The sequence below is a fragment of the Salmo salar genome, chromosome 09 (assembly GCF_965601325.2).
Source record: "Salmo salar chromosome 09, fSalSal1, whole genome shotgun sequence".
Lineage (NCBI taxonomy): Eukaryota > Metazoa > Chordata > Actinopteri > Salmoniformes > Salmonidae > Salmo > Salmo salar.
This window is the reverse complement of record NC_138299.1, coordinates 25,691,767-25,713,308: the sequence shown is the minus strand read 5'-3', so window position 1 is coordinate 25,713,308 and position 21,542 is coordinate 25,691,767. Positions and strand designations below refer to the sequence as shown.

General features: G+C 43.4%; 1 protein-coding gene across 1 annotated transcript in view; it reads right to left on the bottom strand.

The window, feature by feature from the left end:
• LOC106610918 (voltage-gated delayed rectifier potassium channel KCNH5) overlaps nt 1-21,542 on the bottom strand; it is a 92,689-nt gene that overhangs the window by 56,085 nt on the left and 15,062 nt on the right. Inside the window, exons 5-7 of the mRNA XM_045724261.2 lie at nt 15,757-15,893; nt 12,075-12,467; nt 6,956-7,385 (exon numbers count right to left, since the gene is read on the bottom strand). Coding sequence (XP_045580217.2) covers nt 6,956-7,385; nt 12,075-12,467; nt 15,757-15,893 — 960 coding nt within the window. The remainder of the gene's footprint in view (nt 1-6,955; nt 7,386-12,074; nt 12,468-15,756; nt 15,894-21,542) is intronic.

Below are 21,542 nucleotides of genomic sequence, written 5' to 3'. Positions count from 1 at the left end.
CAGCGGAGTCAATCACCACCTTCCGGAGACACCTGAAACCCCACCTCTTTAAGGAATACCTAGGATAGGATAAAGTAATCCTTCTAACCCCCCCCCCCCCCCTTAAAAGATTTAGATGCACTATTGTAAAGTGGTTGTTCCACTGGATATCATAAGGTGAATGCACCAATTTGTAAGTCGCTCTGGATAAGAGCGTCTGCTAAATGACATAAATGTAAATGTAAATGTAATGTTCTGAGCAAGGAACTTAAACGTTAGCTTTTTTACATGGCACATATTGCACTTTTACTTTCTTCTCCAACACTGTGTTTTTGCATTATTTAAACCAAATTGAACATGTTTCATTATTTATTTGACACTAAATAGATTTTATTGATGTATTATATTAAGTTAAAATAAGTGTTCATTGTTCATTCAATACTGAATGAACACTTATTTTTTATATATATATATATATATATATATATATATATATATATATATATATATATATATATATATAATAAGTGTTCATTCGGCGTTGAAAAATCATAAATCTGTCAACCTCTAGTTTTAAGGGTACTAATTTAATGAAGCTGCCACCTTGGTCAACTGATTTGTGACTTGCCCTTCGTGCCCGCTATCATACTCCATAATTCTGTATCTCTTTGTGACTCATTTGTATACAGGTAGATCATAGGAGGCCACATTTCTGATTGGCAGATGAGTGGCAAACCTGATTAGAAGAACCTGCTGCTCATCTGTTGTTCTTTACAAATGCTGTTTTTAATTAAAGCAAATTGTACCTACACACTGAAGAAGGCAGTAAAGCCGAAACGTCTGTCTACGCTTTCCCTGATGCAGAAAAAAAATGAAATTTGAATAATCAAGGTGACAGACATTGACACATTCAATACCACCTTGCACACTCTTGCCTGAATCTAGCTGATCTAGGGTGTAATTATTAGTCAAACAGTTGCAAACGATAGTTTCTGTTGGACAAATTCAGGTATGTTTATCACTGTTTCGTTCCATTTGCTTCTGTTTAAGAAACGTTTTTCAACAGAATTGGCAGAATGAATACACCCCTGATCACACGCAAACACAGTTCACTTTCATAGAAGCCACATACAAATAGCATGGTCCCTTTGATAGTTGTATAATTCCTTCTCACATCTATGCGCTCTCCTCCTCACCTTTTCCCTACGCTTGTTCATTTTAGTGCACAGCACATCAGCAGTCTGTGACCAGGCGAAAAACCTTTCCAAGCCCAACCTTCATATCATAAATCGCTACACACAGCCTATATCGTAGTCACCATATAACGTCATTGTCAACATAGCTACTAGAAGTAACGTGCTAGTAAACCCGCTACAATCATGCAGTACAGTGTACAGTCAGCAGCTCAGCAGTTACACCGGCGGACCCCGGTGACAATACATTAATAAAACCAAAAGCTTACCTTGACTTGGAAGAATTCCAGTGTTGGATATCCATAGCCGGCTAACTAATATAGCATCACTCTCTCTGTTTGAACCGGGTGTTTTAATAGGATAAACTATCTAGCTGCATTCTCTAGCTAAGAAAATTAAAAATATATATTATGAAATATATATCTGTTTTAGTGTCTTCTTCGCCTTCATTTTTCCAACACCATCATTAAGTTTGCTGACGACACAACAGTGGTAGGCCTGAACACCAACAACGATGAGACGGCCTATGGGGAGGAGGTCAGAGAACCGGCAGTGTGGTGCCAGGACAACAACCTCTCCCTCATTGTGAGCAAGACAAAGGAGCTGATCGTGGACTACAGGAAAAGGTTGTCCGAACAGGCCCCCATTAACATTGACGGGGCTGTAGTGGAGCGGGTTGAAAATTTCAAGTTCCTTGGTGTCCACATCACCAACAAACTATCATGGTCCAAACATACCAAGACAGCCATGAAGAGGGCACGACAAAACCTTTTCCCCCTCAGGAGACTGAAAAGATTTGGCATGGATCCCCAGATCCTCAAAAGGTTCTACAGCTGCACCATCGAGAGCATCCTGACCGGTTGCATCACCGTCTGGCATGGTAACTGCTCGGCATCTGACCGTAAGGCGCTACAGAGGGTAGTGCGAACGGCCCAGTACATCACTGGGGCCAAGCTTCCTGCCATCCAGGACCTATATAATAGGCAGTGTCAGAGGAAAGCACATAAAATTGTCAGAAACTCCAGTCACCCAAGTTAGACAATTTTCTCTGCTACCACACGGCAAGCGGTACCGGAGCTTCAAGTCTAGGACCAAAAGGCTCCTCAACAGCTTCTACCCCCAAGCCATAAGACTGCTGAACAATTAATAAAATCGCCACTGGACAATTTACACTGACCCCTCCACCCCTTTTGTACACTGCTGCTACTTGCTGTTTATTATCTATACATAGTCACTTCACCCCCACCTACATGTACAAATTACCTCAACTAACCTGTACCCCCGCATACTGACTCGGTACAGTTGCTATTCTTAGTGTCTTACTTTTTATTTTAGTCTATTTGGTAAATATTTTCTTAACTCTTCTTGAACTGCACTGTTGGTTAAGGGCTTGTAAGTAAGCATTTCACGGTAAAGTCTACGCTTGTTGTATTTGGCCATGTGACAAATAAAGGTTGATTTGAATATGGGCCCTAGAAGAAAGATGATGCCCAATACCTTGCACAGTAGTCCTTTTACCACAGAACCCTAGAGCAGGGGTAGGAAACCCTGTTCCAGACATGCTGCAGGTACTGAAGGATTTTGTGCCAACTAGGCACCACACCAGGAGTGCGTTCAGTTCTCTTGAATGTTTGCTACTTTGAGGAACAGATTGTACTGAACGTCACGTTTTCCCAAAACATTATTGTACGTTCTTGAACAGACTTTGAGATACATTTGATCCGTTCGGAATTTGTTGCGGCTTGTAGCAATAAGTGATGTAATTAAAGCGCTGTAGTGTATTTTGAACCCACAACCCAACCTTTCCCTGTTTTTCAACTAGTCGTTCAGTACAGCACCGTTTCCGTTCAATTGAAAGTTCTATTATGTTTTTATGTACTGAACGCAGCCCTGACCAACTAAACGAATTGATCAATCGAATGTATTTATAAAGCCCTTCTTACATCAGCTGATGTCACAAAGTGCTTTATAAAAACCGAGCCTAAAACCGAAAACAACAAGCAATGCAGGTGTAGAAGCACGGTGGCTAGGAAAAACTTCCTAGAAAGGCCAAATTGATCAGTTCAGTGCCTAAATTCAACACACCTGGTTGCCTACCCCTACCCTAGAGGTATTAGTCAATGCTTATTTTTAATTTAACCTTTATTTAACTAGGAAAGTCAGTTAAGAACAAATTCTTATTTACAATGACGGCCTTCCCCGGCCAAACCCGGACGACGCTGGGCCAATTGTGCGCCGCCCTATGGGACTCCCAATCATTGCCGGATGTGATTCAGCCTTGATTCGAACCAGGGACTGTAGTGACGCCTCTTGCACTGAGATGCAGTACCTTTGACCGCTGCGCTACTCGGGAGTTGAATATTGTATGCGAATTTCCATACATCAATGACACTAACAAAAAGGTTAAATTGTTCAGCAACATGTGCAGTAAATGCTAACATGGCTTTGGTGATGAAAGGTACATAATGCATATATTGTCATCAGGCCACTGCATGCTGTGACATGGACCTGGATAGTGACACATCCTTCTGTCATACTGAACGCCGCCCAGTCAAATGCAATCAATTAACGCGCTGTGGCATTGATCAACCAATGGTGTGTTAGATACCACCCTCATACGTTTGCTTGACACCCCTCATTATCATATTGGAGGACAGAAATAAATAAATCATATAAATGAATAAAATGAACGAAAGTGGGAAAGAAAGGTTATTGATGGATTCAAGAAAATGTTTTTATTGCTCTCGTATTCTCAGTTTGTCAGTGTCAAAGTAGCCTGTCATTTTGATCATTTGTGAGGTATAAAAAAGATTCTGCTTGAGTCTCCAGTCATCTAAAATGATGCATAATTGCATTAAATGCATTTCTTTCACATGTGTAAACTTCTGCAATCACCTTTAGGCTACTGCTCTATGCCAGTACGCAAAAGCGATGATAATGCATGCAATGTTTTATTATGAAGGCAATTCTTTTTTTCATCCGTTCCGGTACCTCAGAGCCCAACCAGGTCACCTTCATCTCTGGCTCACTTTTTGTTCCGGCACATCCAAATGTACAAATTAAGCACTGTGCATACTTCTGAAGGCAATACTTACCGGTCCTTGAATAATGGTGAGCAGGTACATCCTGTAACAGCCCTATGAATAAAGGTTGAAATGCAGCCAGAGTGCCTGACCCCCACTGTCTGCAATTATACTTAACCTCTTATTGGCACCTTTTTTTTTTTAAATGTTCGCCTAAAATGACATACCCAAATGTAACTGACTGTAGCTCAAGCCCTGAAGCAAGAATATGCATATTCTTGGTACCATTTGTAAGGAAACACTGAAGTTTATGGAAATGCGAAAGGAATGTAGGAGAATATAATACATTAAATCTGGTAAAAGATAATACAAAGAAAAAGTCAACCTTTTTTTGTATTTATTTTGTACCATCATCATTGAAATGCAAGAGAAAGGCCATAATGTATTATTCCAGCCCAGGTGCGATTTAGATTTTGGCCACTAAATGGCAGCAGTGTATGTGCAGTTTTAGACTGATCCAATGAACCATTGCATTTCTGTTCAAACTGATGTATCAAGACTGCCCAAATTTATGGAATAGTCTGCCTACCCATGTGAGAGACGCAGACTCAGTCTCAACCTTTAAGTCTTTACTGAAGACACATCTCTTCAGTAGGTCCTATGATTAAGTGTAGTCTGGCTCAGGGGTGTGAAGGTGAACAGAAAGGCTGGAGCAACGAACCGCCCTTGCTGTCTCTGCCTGGCCGGTTCCCCTCCCTCCACTGGGATTCTCTGCCTCTACCCCTATTACAGGGGCTGAGTCACTGGCTTACTGGTATTCTTCCATGCCGTCCCTGGGAGGGGTGCGTCACTTGAGTGGGTTGAGTCACTGATGTGGTCTTCCTGTCTGGGTTGGCGCCCCCCCTTGGGTTGTGCCGTGGCGGAGATCTTTGTGGGCTATACTCCGCCTTGTCTCGGGATGGTAAGTTGGTGGTTGGAGATATCCCTCCAGTGGTGTGGGGGCTGTGCTTTGGCAAAGTGGGTGGGGTTATATCCTGCCTGTTTGGCCCTGTCCGGGGGTTTCATCGGATGGGGCCACAGTTTCTCCTGACCCCTCCTGTCTCAGCCTCCAGTATTTATGCTGCAGTAGTTTGTGTCGGGGGGCTAGTGTCAGTCTGTCACATCTGGAGTATTTCTCTTGTCTTTTCCGGTGTCCTGTGTGAATTTAAATATGCTCTCTCTAATTCTCTTTCTCGGAGGACCTGAGCCCTAGGACCATGCCTCAGGACTACCTGGCTTGATGACTCCTTGCTGTCCCCAGTCCACCTGGCCGTGCTGCTGCTCCAGTTCCTACTGTTCTGCCTGCGGCTATGGAACCCTGACCTGTTCACCAGACGTGCTACCTGTCCCAGACATGCTGTTTTCAACTCTCTAGAGACAGCAGGAGCGGTAGAGATACTCTCAAAGATCGGCTATGAAAAAGCCAACTGACACTTACTCTTGTGTTACTGACTTGTTGCACCCTCGACAACTACTATGATTATTATTATTTGACCATGCTGGTCATTTATGAACATTTTAACATCTTGGCCATGTGCTGTTATATTCTCCACCCGGCACAGCCAGAAGAGGACTGGCCACCCCTCATAGCCTGGTTCCTCTCTAGGTTTCTTCCTAGGTTTTGGCCTTTCTATGGAGTTTTTCCTAGCCACCGAGCTTCTACACCTGCATTGCTTGCTGTTTGGGGTTTTAGGCTGGGTTTCTGTACAGCACTTTGAGATATCAGATGATGTAAGAAGGGCTATATAAATACATTTGATTTGATGTGCCTAATTTATTTATTAATAACTTTTCATATTCAAAACTGTGCACTCTCCTTAAACAATAGCATGGCATTCTTTCACTGTAATAGCTACTGTAAATTGGACAGTGCAGTTAGATTAACAAGAATTTAAGCTTTCTGCCAATATCAGATATGCCTATGTCCTGGGAAATGTCCTTGTTACTTACAACCTCATGCTAATCTCATTAGCTCAACCGTCCCGCAGGGGACCCACCAATCCTGAAGAAGTTTTAAGAGGTCCAATCCATCCTGCATGATTACATTTTCCCCCACTGCGAGTCAGACTGAAGACTCTACGCTTTCAGCACCGCATAAATCACTGTGAGAAATAAAACAATTACAATAAAAAAAAGTGATTGCCAGTTTGGGTCGATGGGAACGATTTGAACAGTGATAATTATGGAAATGGTGTGAGAATCAGTACAAAAGCAACTTCTGGGTAATTTGAATGGAGAAAAACTGGTGATTTTGGTTAGTAACAGTAGAGGTTCAACTCTACTATGAAACACCTGCAGAATATCCCTTTTACACACCCACACTTGTGCTAGGTCCCCCTGACCCGTTGCCATCGCAACATGTCCAAATATACCACCATGCCATTATTAATGTTTCCATGGAGTGCATTCAATTATAAAAGGAATTTCAGTAGGAGGAGAATACAACGAAGAAAAATGAGGTATGAAGAGACAGGTCTTTTCAACCTACTTAGCCCTGTGATGCAAGTTACCACAGCCAACATGCTGTGCTCCTAGAGAAAGGAGAGCCTAAACTCAGCTGAAAAATTATCGCATCAATTCATGCGATTTATAGTGATATGGATTTTTTCCATATCGCCCAGCCAGCTCTACTCTTTACTATCAGTTATCTCCCTGGAACAGCTGCCGACCCAACCAACCAACACCATGGAGAAGATAAAACAACAAAGCCCATTTACTTACATCCCACTATCATCATGGCCACAGAGAAGATCTTCTCTCTGTCCGTGGTGGGGGCGATGTTGCCGAACCCGATGGTGGTCAGACTGGTCATGGTGAAGTACAGAGAGGCGATGTACAGAGAGTTTTTCCCAGGGCCGCCCTCCCATTGGCCTGAGCCACTGGCATTGTAGGAGTACGGCGAGCCGAGGTTGATGGCTAAGTGATAGAGCCAGCTGTCCATCCTGATGTTGTTGGTGACCTCGTCGATGACCTCGTAGTGTCCAATGCTGTACCAGATGCAGGCCATCCAGTGGGCCACCAGGCCAAACACACACATCAGTAAGACCAGTACAGCTGCTCCATACTCCAAGTAGTGTTCCAGTTTATGGGTCACCCGGCCTAGATGCAGCAGGCGCACCACCTTTAAATAACTGAACAGTCTGTGAATACCCTGCAAGAGACACAGAGAGGGAACATGGTAAAGGGTTTGTTAGGGTCATTGGGCAAAACTACATGATATGTGTTGACATGTAGCACTAACCCCCCTCCGCCCTCAAATTAGCATGATGTAATCAACCCAACTGGACCTGGGGTACAAAAACATGGGTACATTTCCATCTCAGTAAATGTCATCTAAGTAAGGCTAAACAATGTTCTATGAGTGGAGCTGAATAGGATAAAAGTAGTCATAATTGCAGCTTTCCCACTAGTTTATAAAACAGAATATATTGCCTAAAAAAAACTGAATACAGATGTAATTTAGCCTTCATATCTCACTTCACACAAAATTGATGTCTGAATCAAACAGCTCATCTTGTATTCAGAGTTCTCTCTTCTGATGTAAGCAACACATGTTCTCCAAAGTGCTTGTGTTCTGTCTCTGTAATAACAACTTTCCCAGAGAGGACACAAAAGCAGTTGGCTGAGAAAACAAGCAGACAACAAACAAAAGGATTCTGCTAATATGGAAAAGAGGAAAAAAAACTCTAGTAGATGGCATCGTGTAAATTGTGCTACTGTATCTACATTATCTCTGCACAAACTGAAGCACAGGTGGAAGGCAGGGGAGTCTCCACAAGGCAACAACATCCAGAGATAGTGAAATGTTTACAAACATGAATCTCCATACGCTGCTTTTATCAGATGAAGTATTGCAGCAACATGAAAGTACATAAAAGACAAACTTTCTATCCACTAATATGACATTAAAGAAGTCAGTGGAGGAGCTGTACTGTAGCTGTGGGCAGCTCTAACTAACATGCCACCATCCCCATCATCGCCTCCCCTCTGCCCCTCTTCTCATCTCTCCTCTCATCCTCTCTTCTCTCACAGCATCAAAGGCTTCCCCTGAGACCCCAGCTCAGCTCATGATAAATTCCCTTCATTTAACTTCATCGGGGTAGGGGGCAGTATTTTGACGTCCGGATGAAAAGCGTGCCCGAAGAAACTGCCTGCTACTCAGGCCCAGAAGGTAGGATATGCATATTATTAGTAGATGTGGATAGAAAACACTCTGACGTTTCTAAAACTGTTTGAATGATGTCTGTGAGTATAACAGAACTCATATGGCAGGTAAAAATCTGAGAAAAAATCCAACCAGGAAGTGTGGAAATCTGAGGTTTGTAGTTTTTCAAGTGATTGCCCATCTAATACACAGTGTATGTGGGGTCATTTTGCACTTCCTAAGACTTCCACTAGATGTCTTTAGAACGTTCTTAGAACGTCTTTCGAACGTTGTTTCATGCTTCTACTGTGAATGGGGAGAGAATAAGAGCCATTGGAATCAGATGACTGAGAAAATGACATGAGCTCAGACAGGAGCACGCCCGTGAGAGTTAGGTGTGTTCCTTTTCATTTCTGAAGACAATGGAATTGTCCGGTTGGAATATTATCGAAGATTTATGATAAAAACATCCTAAAGATTGATGCTATACATCGTTTGACATGTTTCGACGAACTGTAATATAACTTTTTTCACTTTGTCTGAACTTACTGCGCTTTGGACATAAAGGATGGACTTTATCGAAGAAAAAAAAAACATTTATTGTGGAACTGGGATTCCTGGGAGTGCATTCCGATGAAGATCATCAAAAGGTAAGTGAATATTTATAATGTTATTTGTGACTTCTGTTGACTCCAAAATGGCGGGTATCTGTATGGCTTGTTTTGATGTCTCAGCGCTGTACTCAGATTATTGCAAAGTGTACTTTCGCCGTAAAACTTTTTTGAAATCTGACACAGCGGTTGCATTAAGGAGAAGTGTATCTATAATTCTTTGAATAACAGTTGTATATTTTATCAACGTTTATGATGAGTATTTCTGTAAATTGATGTGCTCATTCACCGGAAGTTTTGGGAGGCAAAACATTTCTGAACATTACACGCCAATGTAAAATGGGGTTTTTGGATATAAATATGAACTTTATCGAGCAAAACATACATGTATTGTGTAACATGAAGTCCTATGAGTGCCATCTGATGAAGATCATCAAAGGTTAGTGATTCATTTTAACTGCATTTCTGGTTTTTGTGACGCCTCTCCTTGCTTGGAAAATGGCTGTGTGGTTTTTCTTGTCTAGGCGCTGTCCTAACATAATCTAATGTTATGCTTTCGCCGTAAAGCCTTTTTGAAATCGGACACTGTGGTTGGATTAACGAGAAGTGTATCTTTAAAATGGGATATAATAGTTGTATGTTTGAGAAATTTGAATTATGAGATTTTTGTTGTTTTGAATTTGGCGCCCTGCTATTTCACTGGCTGTTGGCGAGTGTGTCCCGCAGGTGGGGCACAAAGAGGTTAACTATCAATGCGAGAGAGGCGCGCCAATGTTTTTTAACGTTTATATAACTAGGCAATTCACGTCACCCCGCTCCTCCGCTCTCTCCACTGGCTTCCAGTTGAAGCTCGCATCCGCTACAAGACCATGGTGATTGCCTACGGAGCTGTGAAGGGAACGGCACCTCCATACCTTCAGGCTCTGATCAGGCCCTACACCCAAACAAGGGCACTGCGTTCATCCACCACTGGCCTGCTGGCCCCCCTACCTCTGAGGAAGCACAGTTCCCGCTCAGCCCAGTCAAAACTGTTCGCTGCTCTGGCACCCCAATGGTGGAACAAGCTCCCTCACGACACCAGGACAGCGGAGTCAATCACCACCTTCCGGAGACACCTGAAACCCCACCTCTTTAAGGAATACCTAGGATAGGATAAAGTAATCCTTCTTAACCCCCCCCCCCCCTTAAAATATTTAGATGCACTATTGTAAAGTGGTTGTTCCACTGGATATCATAAGGTGAATGCACCATTTTGTAAGTCGCTCTGGATAAGAGCGTCTGCTAAATGACTTAAATGTAAAATGTAAATGTAGCAAGTCACTTAAGAACAAATTCTTATTTTACAATGATGGCCTACCCCGGCCAAACCGTCCCCTAACCAAGAAAAGGCTGAGCCAATTGTGCACCGCCCTATGGGACTCCCGATCACGGCCGGTTGTGATACAGCCAGGGATCAGACCAGGGTCTGTAGTGACGCCTTTAGCACTGAGATGCAGTGCCTTAGACCACTGCACCACTCTAGAGCCTACATCATTGCTCCTGAGACATTGGCTATCAGGATGTAGTACGCTGTTTACCAGGTATCATGCTTCTTATATCATTATACCAGTGCGCTAAATTAGCCTAATGCTAACTCAAACCCCCAATGCCAGCCTTAGCGCTAAGCTAATGCTAACCCAAACCCCGCCAGATAGCCTTAGTGCTAGGCTAATGTTAACCCCAAACTGATCAGGCCCACACTGGTAAACCCTAGAGAGGCACACAAACCTAAACTAATATACAGCAGGAGACTATTCATCTATTGTATCCTGAACAGACACCAATACAAGACATAATTCACCCCTTCACACCAGCTTCAAGTAACAGCAGGGAACCTCCCATTCTAGCCACCTGGGCACCTCGGCCATTAATACAGAAAACATGTATTTTATATAACATATATACACACCGAGTGTGGAAAACATTAAGAACTCTTGCTCTTTCCATGACAGACTGACCAGGTGAATCCAGGTGAAAGCTATGATCCCTTATTGATGTCACTTGTTAAATCCACATGAATCAGTGAAGATGAAAGAGAGGAGACAGGTTAAAGAAGGATTTTTAAGCCTTGAAACCACAGAGATCAAATCAAATGTTATTTGACATGCGCCGAATAGAACAGGTGAAGACCTTACACTGAAATGTTTACTTACAAGCCCTTAACCAACAACTCAGTTAAGAAAAATAAGTGTTAAGTAAAAAATAAAAACAACAAATAATTAAAGAGGAGCAGTAAAATTATGTAGTTAATGGCGCCGGAGGATACGGCTGCCGTTTTACGGTCCCCTAACCAATTGTGCAATTGTGTGTTTTTTCACGTTATTTGTAAATTATTTTATACATAACGTTTCTGCCAATGTCTCTTATGACCGACAAGAGCTTCTAGATATCAGGACAGCGATTACTCACCACGTACTGGAAGATGATTTTTTCTTTAACGAGTCGGATACAAAGGATTTACTCCAGACACCCGACAAGGCCCTCATCCCCGTCATTCGCAGAAGAATGGAGACGGAGATATTGGGGACGTAGGTCTGGGTGCATTGTAGGGCGAGTGGGTAATCTGCCTTTACCATCGGTCCTATTAACCAACGTACAATCACTGGATAATAAAATAGAGTAAATACGAGCATGTATATCCTACCAACGGGACATTAAAAACTGTAATATAATGCCCTCCGACGAACCATCAAACAGGCAAAGCGTCAATACTGAACTAAGATTGAATTGTACTACACTGGCTCCGACGTTTGTCGGATGTGGCAGGGCTTGCAAACTATTACAGACTACAAAGGGAAGCACAGCCGGGAGCTGCCCAGTGACACGAGCCAGTGACACGAGCCTACCAATTACTTCTATGCTCACTTCGAGGCAAGTAACACTGAAACATGTATGAGAGCATCAGCTGTTCTGGACAACTGTGTGATCACGCTCTCTGACTGTGTTATACATCCCGCCAGAAGTACCTTTAGATTATGTCCTTAAAAACATTATCTCAAAGATCCCCCCCCCCCCACTACCCTTTCCCTGAGCAAGCCTACCGCACCTCATCCACATTCATAAAGGCGATGATGATGCCGTAGGGCAGGCAGGACAGCAGGTCGATGACAAACCAGATCTTTATGAAGTTCCTCCTGATCAGCTTGGGGTGTGAGATTATCTCCCTACCAGGCCCCATGAAGGTGGTGTGGAAGTCAAGCACGATGTCCACCAGGAATATGACATCCACCACACTGTCCAGCACCAACCACACAAAGTTGTTCAGATTGGTAATGAAGGACACATTATAGGGCACCATGATTGCCGTGTAGTAGGTGAGGACGAGGATGACCCAGTCCCAGGGGGTCTTGAAGGTGCAGTAGGGGAGGATAATGTGGGAGGGAGTCTTAGGAGCCTCCTGTTTGTACTGGGGGAGGATGATGGAACTTAGCTGGAGAACCTGAGAACACACACAGAGGGATGGAGAGAGAGAAAGTGACTGACGATTACAGTGGCCTATGATAGAAACGATAGATCAATTAAGAATTAAAAAAGTGACTCCAACACAAATGCTGCGTACACATTTTTAGAATCTAGCAAAACTAACCGTTTTCTTGGCAACCATGCATTTTTTCGGGTAGAGTTTGGGGCGGGGTGAGGAGTACTGAAAAGGTGCGACTTTCAGCTTACAATAGGCCATAAGCATACAGCAGATCGCCGATTGTCCTCACTTTGACTATGCTGTAACAACATACTGTAGCACCATGACCAGAATCTCTATTCATTTAAGTGAGCAGATTAGGGCTTTCAGGAGGAATGGAAAATCAACTGGAGACATTTCCAAAAATACTGGTAGACTAGGGGATTTTGGTCATGGACAGTGCTATTCGCAAACACTATCAACATCTTGTTTACATTCTTTTTTGTAACCACAATGTCACAAATCATTTGTATCTACCTTTCCAATTACCTTTAGAGTTTGGGATTTACAAATGTGTGCTTTTCATGTCATTTTTCGTTAGGGAAAATCTGGTCTGTGATAAAATGATTGCTTTAATATAATTATAATGCAGGGTTAATAATAATAATAACAATAATAATAATAAATGCTTTATTATCCAAATGTTTAAAGTGCGTGTGGGTGACAGAGAGAAACAAAATGGTGCGCCTTGTGACCCAAAAGCATAATCAGTGCTCTAACTTTGTTTGAGGTCATGCGGCGGACAGTCAAAACATTTCATTATTAAAGACTGTCTAAAAACATGTTGGTACTTATTTATTGTGCTCCAAAGCCAGGAATGAGTGAGTCACTCAGCTTTATGTAGGTGCCGAGGCTTTATGACCACGCAATCAACTTCATTATTTAGCAGACAACACTTGCTGCTTATGTTTAGTCAACACATACACTACCGTTCAAAAGTTTGTGGTCACTTAGAAATGTCTTTGTTTTTGAAAGAAAATACAATTATTTGTCCATTAAAATAACATAAAATTGATCAGAAATACAGTGAAGACATTGTTAATGTTGTAAATGACTATTGTAGCTGGAAACAGCAGATCTTTTATGGAATATCTGTCACACCCAGATCTGTTTCACCTGTCTTTGTGATTGTCTCCACCCCTCTCCAGGTGTCGCCCATCTTCCCCATTATCCCCTGTGTATTTTGTTCTCTCCCTTCACAGAACTGCACAAACTGGCTCTTACCGGAATAGAAAGAGGAGTGCAAGGCCCCGGTGCACAACTGAGCAAGAGAACAAGTACATTAGTGTCTAGTTTGAGAAACCGATGTTTCTCAAACTAGAAGTTCCTCTGTCTAGACACTAATGTACTTGTCCTCTTGCTCAGTTGTGCACCGGGGCCTCCCACTCCTCTTTCTATTCTGGTTAGAGCCAGTTTGCGCTGTTCTGTGAAGGGAGTAGTACACAGCGTTGTACAAAATCTTCAGTTTCTTGGCAATTTCTCGTATGGAAAAGCCTTCATTTCTCAGAACAAGAATAGACTCACGAGTTTCAGAAGAAAGGTCTTTGTTTCTGGCCATTATGAGCCTGCAATCAAACCCACAAATGCTGATGCTCCAGATACTCAACTAGTCTAAGGAAGGCCAGTTTTATTGCTTCTTTAATCAGAACAGTAGTTTTCAGCTGTGCTAACAATTGCAAAAGGGTTTTCTAATGATCAATTAGCCTTTTAAAATTATAAACTTGAATTAGCTAACACAACGTGCCATCGGAACACAGGAGTGATGGTTGCTTATAAATGGGCCTCTGTACGCGAATGTAGATATTCCATTATAAAAAAGATCTGCCATTTCCAGCTACAATAGTGATTTACAACATTAACAATGTCTACATTGTGTTTCTGATCAATGTTATATTATTTTAAAGGACATAAATTGTGCTTTTCTTTAATAAACACAGACATTTCTAAGTGACCCCAAACTTTTGAACGGTAGTGAGTATCTTAAGAATATCATGGAATATAATTGAACATTTTCATTTCTCTTAGAATAAATACCTTAGTGTAACAACAGTTTTAGTAAGTCATATGCTACAGTCCAGTTACAGCTTCTTCTGAGCAAGTAAAAACAAAAATAAATGTATTTTTTCAGGTGTGCGTCCAGGACAGAGGAATAGCAATTCTTACACTATTGTTCTAAATTCAATCACCTTCTTCATCCTCATTATTCAGTTCATTGAAATTCAGTTTTGAAGTTGTGCACAATTATCAGTTTCTATTTGGTTTATATCACCCATTCATTGTCAGTTAGACACACATTAGTGCCTTGGGACCCAAAAGCATAATCAGTGCTCCCCCTTGCGGTGGTCTGGAGCAATGACGCAGGGTAACGTACTAAACCACAAATTACCTCTAAAACCCGCAGCATAATCTCAAAACTTTTATTTGAGGAACCACTGTACAAGAGGTACCGGTACCGAGTCAATGTGCGGGGTACAGATTAGTCGAGGTAATTTGTAAAGTGACATGCAGAGATAATAAACAGCAAGTAGCAGCATTGTAAAAACAAAGGGGGTGTCAATGTAAATAGTCTGGGTGGCCATTTGATTCATTGTTCAGCAGTCTTGTGGCTTAGGGGTAAAAGCCATTAAGGACCCTTTTGGTCCAAGACTTGGCGCTCTGGTACCGCTTGCCGTGTGGTAGCAGGGAGAACAGTCTATTTGGGTGACTGGAGTCTGACAATTTTTTGGGCCTTCCTCTGACACTGCTTAGAATATAGGTCCTTTCTCAAAGTTCAGGAATGCCACTTACGTCCACTTATATCAGTACTTTTGTAACAACCTAAACATTACGGCTATTAGATCAATTAAGCCTCACATAGCAAAAAATCCTCTGCTTCTCGCTGTATTTTCACGCAGACACAGGGGTGGAGTCAAACCTCTCACTTCGCCTCTTCCTCTCTGTAATGATTCACAAGCTAGGCCTATTTGAAACGTCGCCATCTCATGGCCGCATTTATCCACCAGCTTCAGTACTTGAACACCCTCCGAAAAGCTTAAAAAACCCATTGAAAGCCCCATTCAATATTTGCCCAAAGTTAATATAATTTTTTTTTTTTAAATGAACATAATTCATGATGGATTTTAATAGTTTTAGTTTTTCAAACGGGTTTGTTAATTTTATTTCAGTTGACTGAATCGGTTTTTTTTTTATGATTAGTTTTCATTTTATTTTCGGTTTACTATAATAACCTTGGTGTGTACAGATTTACAGTGTATGACGTAGCATTTACCTCTGCCAGATGGGATTGCTTGGGTTGGCTGACCTCATGCCTGCTCATAGGAGTGAGCTCCTGTGGTGTCGTGTGGTGACTGGTGTTGCGGTTATTATGTGTCAGAGCACTGGTCAGCCGTCCAAACTTGGTACATCCTGCAGACATCAAAAACATTGACACATTTAGCACAGCTTGGTCATATGGAAAGGGTGCATAAATAATATACGCTTCAAAACCACTTGGAGAAAACTAAAAGTGCACACTGTTAAGCATACATTTTAAAATTACTTAACAATTTGTTGTAAGACTAGCAGCTATGGATTCAAAGCTACAGCATCCTTATTGTTCCTACACATTGTAAGCAAACAGCTGAAGGCAGGGCTTTCTCCTGTAGAGCAACATTTTTATGGAATGGTCTGCCTGTCCATGTAAGAGACGAAGACTAGGTCTTGACCTTTAAGTCTATACTGAAGACTCCTCTCTTCAATAGGTCCTATGATTGAGTGTAGTCTGGCCCAGGGTTGCGAAGGTGAATGGCAAGGGACTGGAGTGACGAACCGCCCTTTCTGTCTCTGTCTGGCTGGCTCCCCTCGCTCCACTGGGAATCTCTAGCACTTTCACATGCCATCCCTAGGAAGGGTGCATCACATAGAGCTAGGCTTTTTTTCCGCTATACTCGACTTAAGCTGGTTGAGTCACTGACGTGATCTTCCTGTTGATATCCCTCTAGTGGTGTCGGGCTGTGCTTTGGCAAAGTGGGTGGTGTTATATCCTGCCTGGTTGGCCCTGTCCGGGGGTATCGTCGGACGGGGCCAAAGTGTCCCGCGACCATCCCTGTCTCAGTCTCCAGTATCTATGCTGCATTAGTCTAAGTGTCAGCGGGCTAGGGTCAGTCTCCTGTCTTATCTGGTGTCCTGTGTGCTCCCTCAAAGTCTTCTCCCTCCCAAGACCATGCCTCAGGACAAAAAAAATTGTAGACCTCCACAAGTCTGGTTCATCCTTGGGAGCAATTTCCAAATGCCTGAAGGTACCACGTTCACCTGTACAAACAATAGTACGCAAGTATAATCACCATGGGACCACGCAGCCATCATACCGCTCAGGAAGGAGACACGTTCTGTCTCCTAGAGATGAACGTACTTTGGTGCGAAAAGTGCAAATCAATCCCAGAACAGCAAAGGACCTTGGTGTAGATGCTGGAGGAAACAGGTACAAAAGTATCTATATCCACAGTAAAATGAGTCCTATATCGATATAACCTGAAAGGCCGCTCAGCAAGAAAGAAGCCACTGCTCCAAAACCGCCATTAAAAAGCCAGACTACGGTTTGCAACTGCACATGGGGACAAAGATTGTACTTTTTGGAGAAATGTCCTCTGGTCTGATGAAACAAAAATTGAACTGTATGGCCATAATGACCATCGTTATGTTTGGAGGAAAAAGGGGGAGGCTTGCAAGCTGAAGAACATCCCAACCGTGAAGCACGGGGTTGGAAGCATCATGTTGTGGGGGTGCTTTGCTGCAGCTTGGCAGACTCTTCCTAGAGCTGGCCGCCCGGCCAAACTGAGCAATCGGGGGAGGAAGGCCTTGGTCAGGGAGGTGACCAAGAACCCAATGGTCACTGACAGAGCTCCAGAGTTCCTCTGTTGAGATGGGAGAACCTTCCAGAAGGACAAATATCTCTGCAGCACTCCACCAATCAAGCCTTTATAGTAGAGTGGCCAGACAGAAGCCACTCCTCAGTGGCTTTTTGCAAACTCTGATTGGAGTTTGCAAAAGGCACCTAAAGGACTCTCAGACCATGAGAAACAAGATTCTCTGTTCTGATGAAATCTGGCACCACCCATACGGTGAAGCATGGTGGTGGAGGCAGCATCATGCTGTGGGGATGGTTTTCATCGGCAGGGACTGGGAGACTAGTCAGGATCGAGGGAAAGATGAAAGGAGCAAAGTACAGAGATCCTCGACGAAAACCTGCTCCAGAGAGCTCAGGACCTCAGACTGGGGTGAAGGTTCACCTTCCAACAGGACAACGACCCTTAGCACACAGCCAAGACAACGATGCTGTGCAGTGATGCTCCCCATCCAACCTGACAGAGCTTGAGAGGATCTGCAGAGAAGAATGGGAGAAACTCCCCAAATACAGGTGTGCCAAGCTTGTAGCGTCATACCCAAGAAGACTCGAGGCTGTAATCACTGCCAAAGGTGCTTGAACAAAGTACTGAGTAAAGGGTCTGAATACTTATGTAAATGTGATATTTCAGTTTTTAATACATTTGCAAAAATGTATAAAAAAAACGTTTTGCTTTGTCATTATGGGGTATTGTGATGTCATTATGGGGTGATGTCATGATGGGGTGTTGTGATGTCATGATCGGGTATTGTGTGGAGATCCATTTTAGAATAAATCTGTAACGTAACAAAACGTGGAAAAAGTCAAGAGGTCTAAATACTTTCAGAATGAACTGTATAGTGCTACTGCCAGCGCTAAGATTTAGCCTTGACGTAGCCTTGCCTTAGGTTTGTTAAAATAGAGCCCAAGGAATGCTGCTGGAAAAATCAAGAGCTGCTGATGGTCAGAATACAGTTATAATATACTGGACAACCTAATGATTCTTACTCATGATTATATATGGACAGGTAATGTTTTATCCATCTCACCGCATCTCTCCTCCCCCCCTTTCTCTCCTCCCTCTCTCATCTCTCCTCCCCCCTCCGCTCTCCCGTCATCTCCCCTCCGCTCTCCCGTCATCTCCCCTCCGCTCTCCCGTCATCTCCCCTCCCCCCTCCCGTCATCTCTCCTCCCCCCTCCCGTCATCTCTCCTCCCCCCTCCCGTCATCTCTCCTCCCCCCTCCCGTCATCTGTCATCTCTCCTCCTTCCTTCCTCTCTCTCGTCATCTCGCCTCACCCTCCTCTCTCCTCACCCTCCTCTCTCTCCCCTGTCATCTCTCCTCACCCTCCTCTCTCTCCCCTGTCATCTCTCCTCACCCTCCTCTCTCTCCTCCCTCCCTCTCATCTCTCCCCTCTCTCTCCTCCCCCCTGTCACCCCCCCTCCCCATCAGGATGTATGAGCAGCTGCCAGAGGTGCAGAGGAGGAGAGAGGAGGAGAAGAGGAGAGAGGAGTACCGCTCTTACAGACTCAATGCTCAGCTCTACAACAAGGTAGTAGGCTGTTCATACCCACAACTCTACCGCATGGGTCCTGCAGCACGGAGAAAAAAAATGTATGAAATGTATGCATTCGCTCTGGATAAGAGCGTCTGCTAAATGACTAAAATGTAAATGGGTCTTCCGAATGGACAATGACCCCAAGCATACTTCCAAAGTTGTGGCAAAATGGCTTAAGGACAACAAAGTCAAGGTATTGGAGTGGCCATCACAAAGCCCTGACCTCAATCCTATAGAACATTTGTGGGCAGAACTGAAAAAGTGTGTGTGAGCATGGAAGCCTACAAACCTGACTCAGTTGCACCAGCTCTGTCATAAGGAATGGGCCAAAATTCACACAACTTATTGTGGGAAGCTTGTGGAAGGCTACCCGAAACATTTTACCCAAGTTAAATAATTTAAAGGCAATGCCACCAAATACTAATTGAGTGTATGCAAACTTCTGACCCACTGGGAATGTGATGAAAGAAATAAAAGCTGAAATAAATCATTCTCTACTATTATTCTGATGTTTCACATTCTTAAAATAAAGTGGTGATCCTAACTGACCTAAAACAGGGAATTTTTACTGGGATTAAATGTAAGGAATTGTGAAAAACTGAGTTTAAATGTATTTGGCTAAGGTGTACGTAAACTTCAACTGTAAATACATATGGAACTAAAGTCTCACACTCATTCAAATCAAACTTTATTTGTCATATGCGCCGAATACAACAAGTGTAGAATTTACAGTGAAATACTTACAAGCCCTTAACCAAAAGTGCCGTTCAAGAAGAGTTAAGAAAATATTTACCAAGTACACTAAAATAAAAAGTAATAAGTAAATTGCACATGAAGGTGGGGGTGAAGTGACTATGCCTAGATAATAAATAGCGAGTCGCAGCAGTGTAAAAAAATGTCAATGTAAATTGTCCAGTGGTGATTTTATTAATTGTTCAGCAGTTTTATGGCTTGGGGGGGGGGGTAGAAGCTGTTGAGGAGCCTTTTGGTCCTAGACTTGGCGCTCCGTTACCGTTTGCCGAGCGGTAGCAGAGAAAACGGTCTATAACTGTTGGGTGACTGGAGACATTTTATGGGCTTTCCTCTGACACTGCCTATTATATAGGTCCTGGATGGCAGGAAGCTTGACCGCAGTGATGTACTGTGCCGTTCACGCTACCCTCTGTAGCGCCTTATGGTAAGATGCCGAGCAGTTGCCATACCAGGCGGTGATGCAACCGGTCAGGATGCTCTCGATGTTGCAGCTGTAGAACCTTTTGAGTATCTGGGGACCCATGCCAAATCTTTTCAGTCTCCTGAGGGGGAAAAGGTTTTGTCGTGCCCTCTTCATGACTGTCTTGGTATGTTTGGACCATGATAGTTCGTTGGTGATGTGGACACCAAAGAAACTCTCGACCCGCTCCACAACAGCCCTGTCAATGTTAATGGGGGCCTGTTCGGCCCGCCTTTTCCTGTAGTCCACGATCGGCTCCTTTGTCTTGCGCACAATGAGGGAGAGGTTGTTTTCCTGGCATCACACCACCAGCTCTGTAACCTCCTCCCTATAGGCCATCTCATCGTTGTCGGTGATCAGCCCTACCACTGTTGTGTCGTCAGCAAACTTAATGGTGGTATTGGAGTCGTGTTTGGCCATGCAGTCGTGGGTGAACAGGGAATACAGGAAGGGACTAAGTCCACACCCCTGAGGGACCCCAGTGTTAAGGATCAGCGTGGCAGATGTGATGTTGTCTACTCTTATCACCTGTGGGCGGCCCATTAGGAAGTGCAGGATCCAGTTACAGAGGGAGGTGTTTAGACCCAGAGTCCTTAGCTTAGTGATGAGCTTCGTGGGCACTATGGTGTTGAACGCTGAGCTGTAGTCAATGAACAGAATTCTCACATAGGTGTTCCTTTTGTCCAGGTGAGAAAGGCGAATTGAAGTGGGTCTAGGGTGTCCGGGAGTTTGCTGTTGATGTGAGCCATGACCAGCCTTTCAAAGCACTTCATGGCTACCGATGCGAGTGCCACGGGGTGGTAATCATTTAGGCAGGTTACTTTCGCTTCCTTGGGCACAGGGACTATGGGGGTTTGTTTGAAACATGTAGGTATTACAGACACGGTCAGGGAGAAGTTGAAAATGTCAGTGAAGACACTTGACAGTGAAGAAGTTTCCAGTCATCTGGTGATTTTCAGACACCTATACTGTTATCTTTGAAGTAGAAAGAAGAATCGATATAAGTTTAAATATTAGACATGTGTAAACAGAATGAAGGCCCAGCCCATGTGAGTGTACAAAGCTGGATCAATATCAAATTGACTATTAGACACGTAAAAAACAGAACGTAAGCAGAATCTGTGTGTTGTTTACAACAAGACGTGACTGGTCTTCTTTGCTTATTGCTTTAGAGTTGGTTGAGAGTGGTCTTAGCTCCAGCTTCGTTCTGTGGTGTTAAATAGATGGCTACGTGGCCATGTACAATGTGTAAATCCGAGAGGCTGCTGTCCAAACCACTGGCAGCATCTTTTGGAGTTCCACAAGGATCGATTCTTGGGCCAACCCTATTCTCTGCGAATATTAACAATGTTGCACATTCTGCTGGTGACTCCCTCATCCACCTTTATGCCGACGACACTATCCTGTACACAACTGGCCCCTC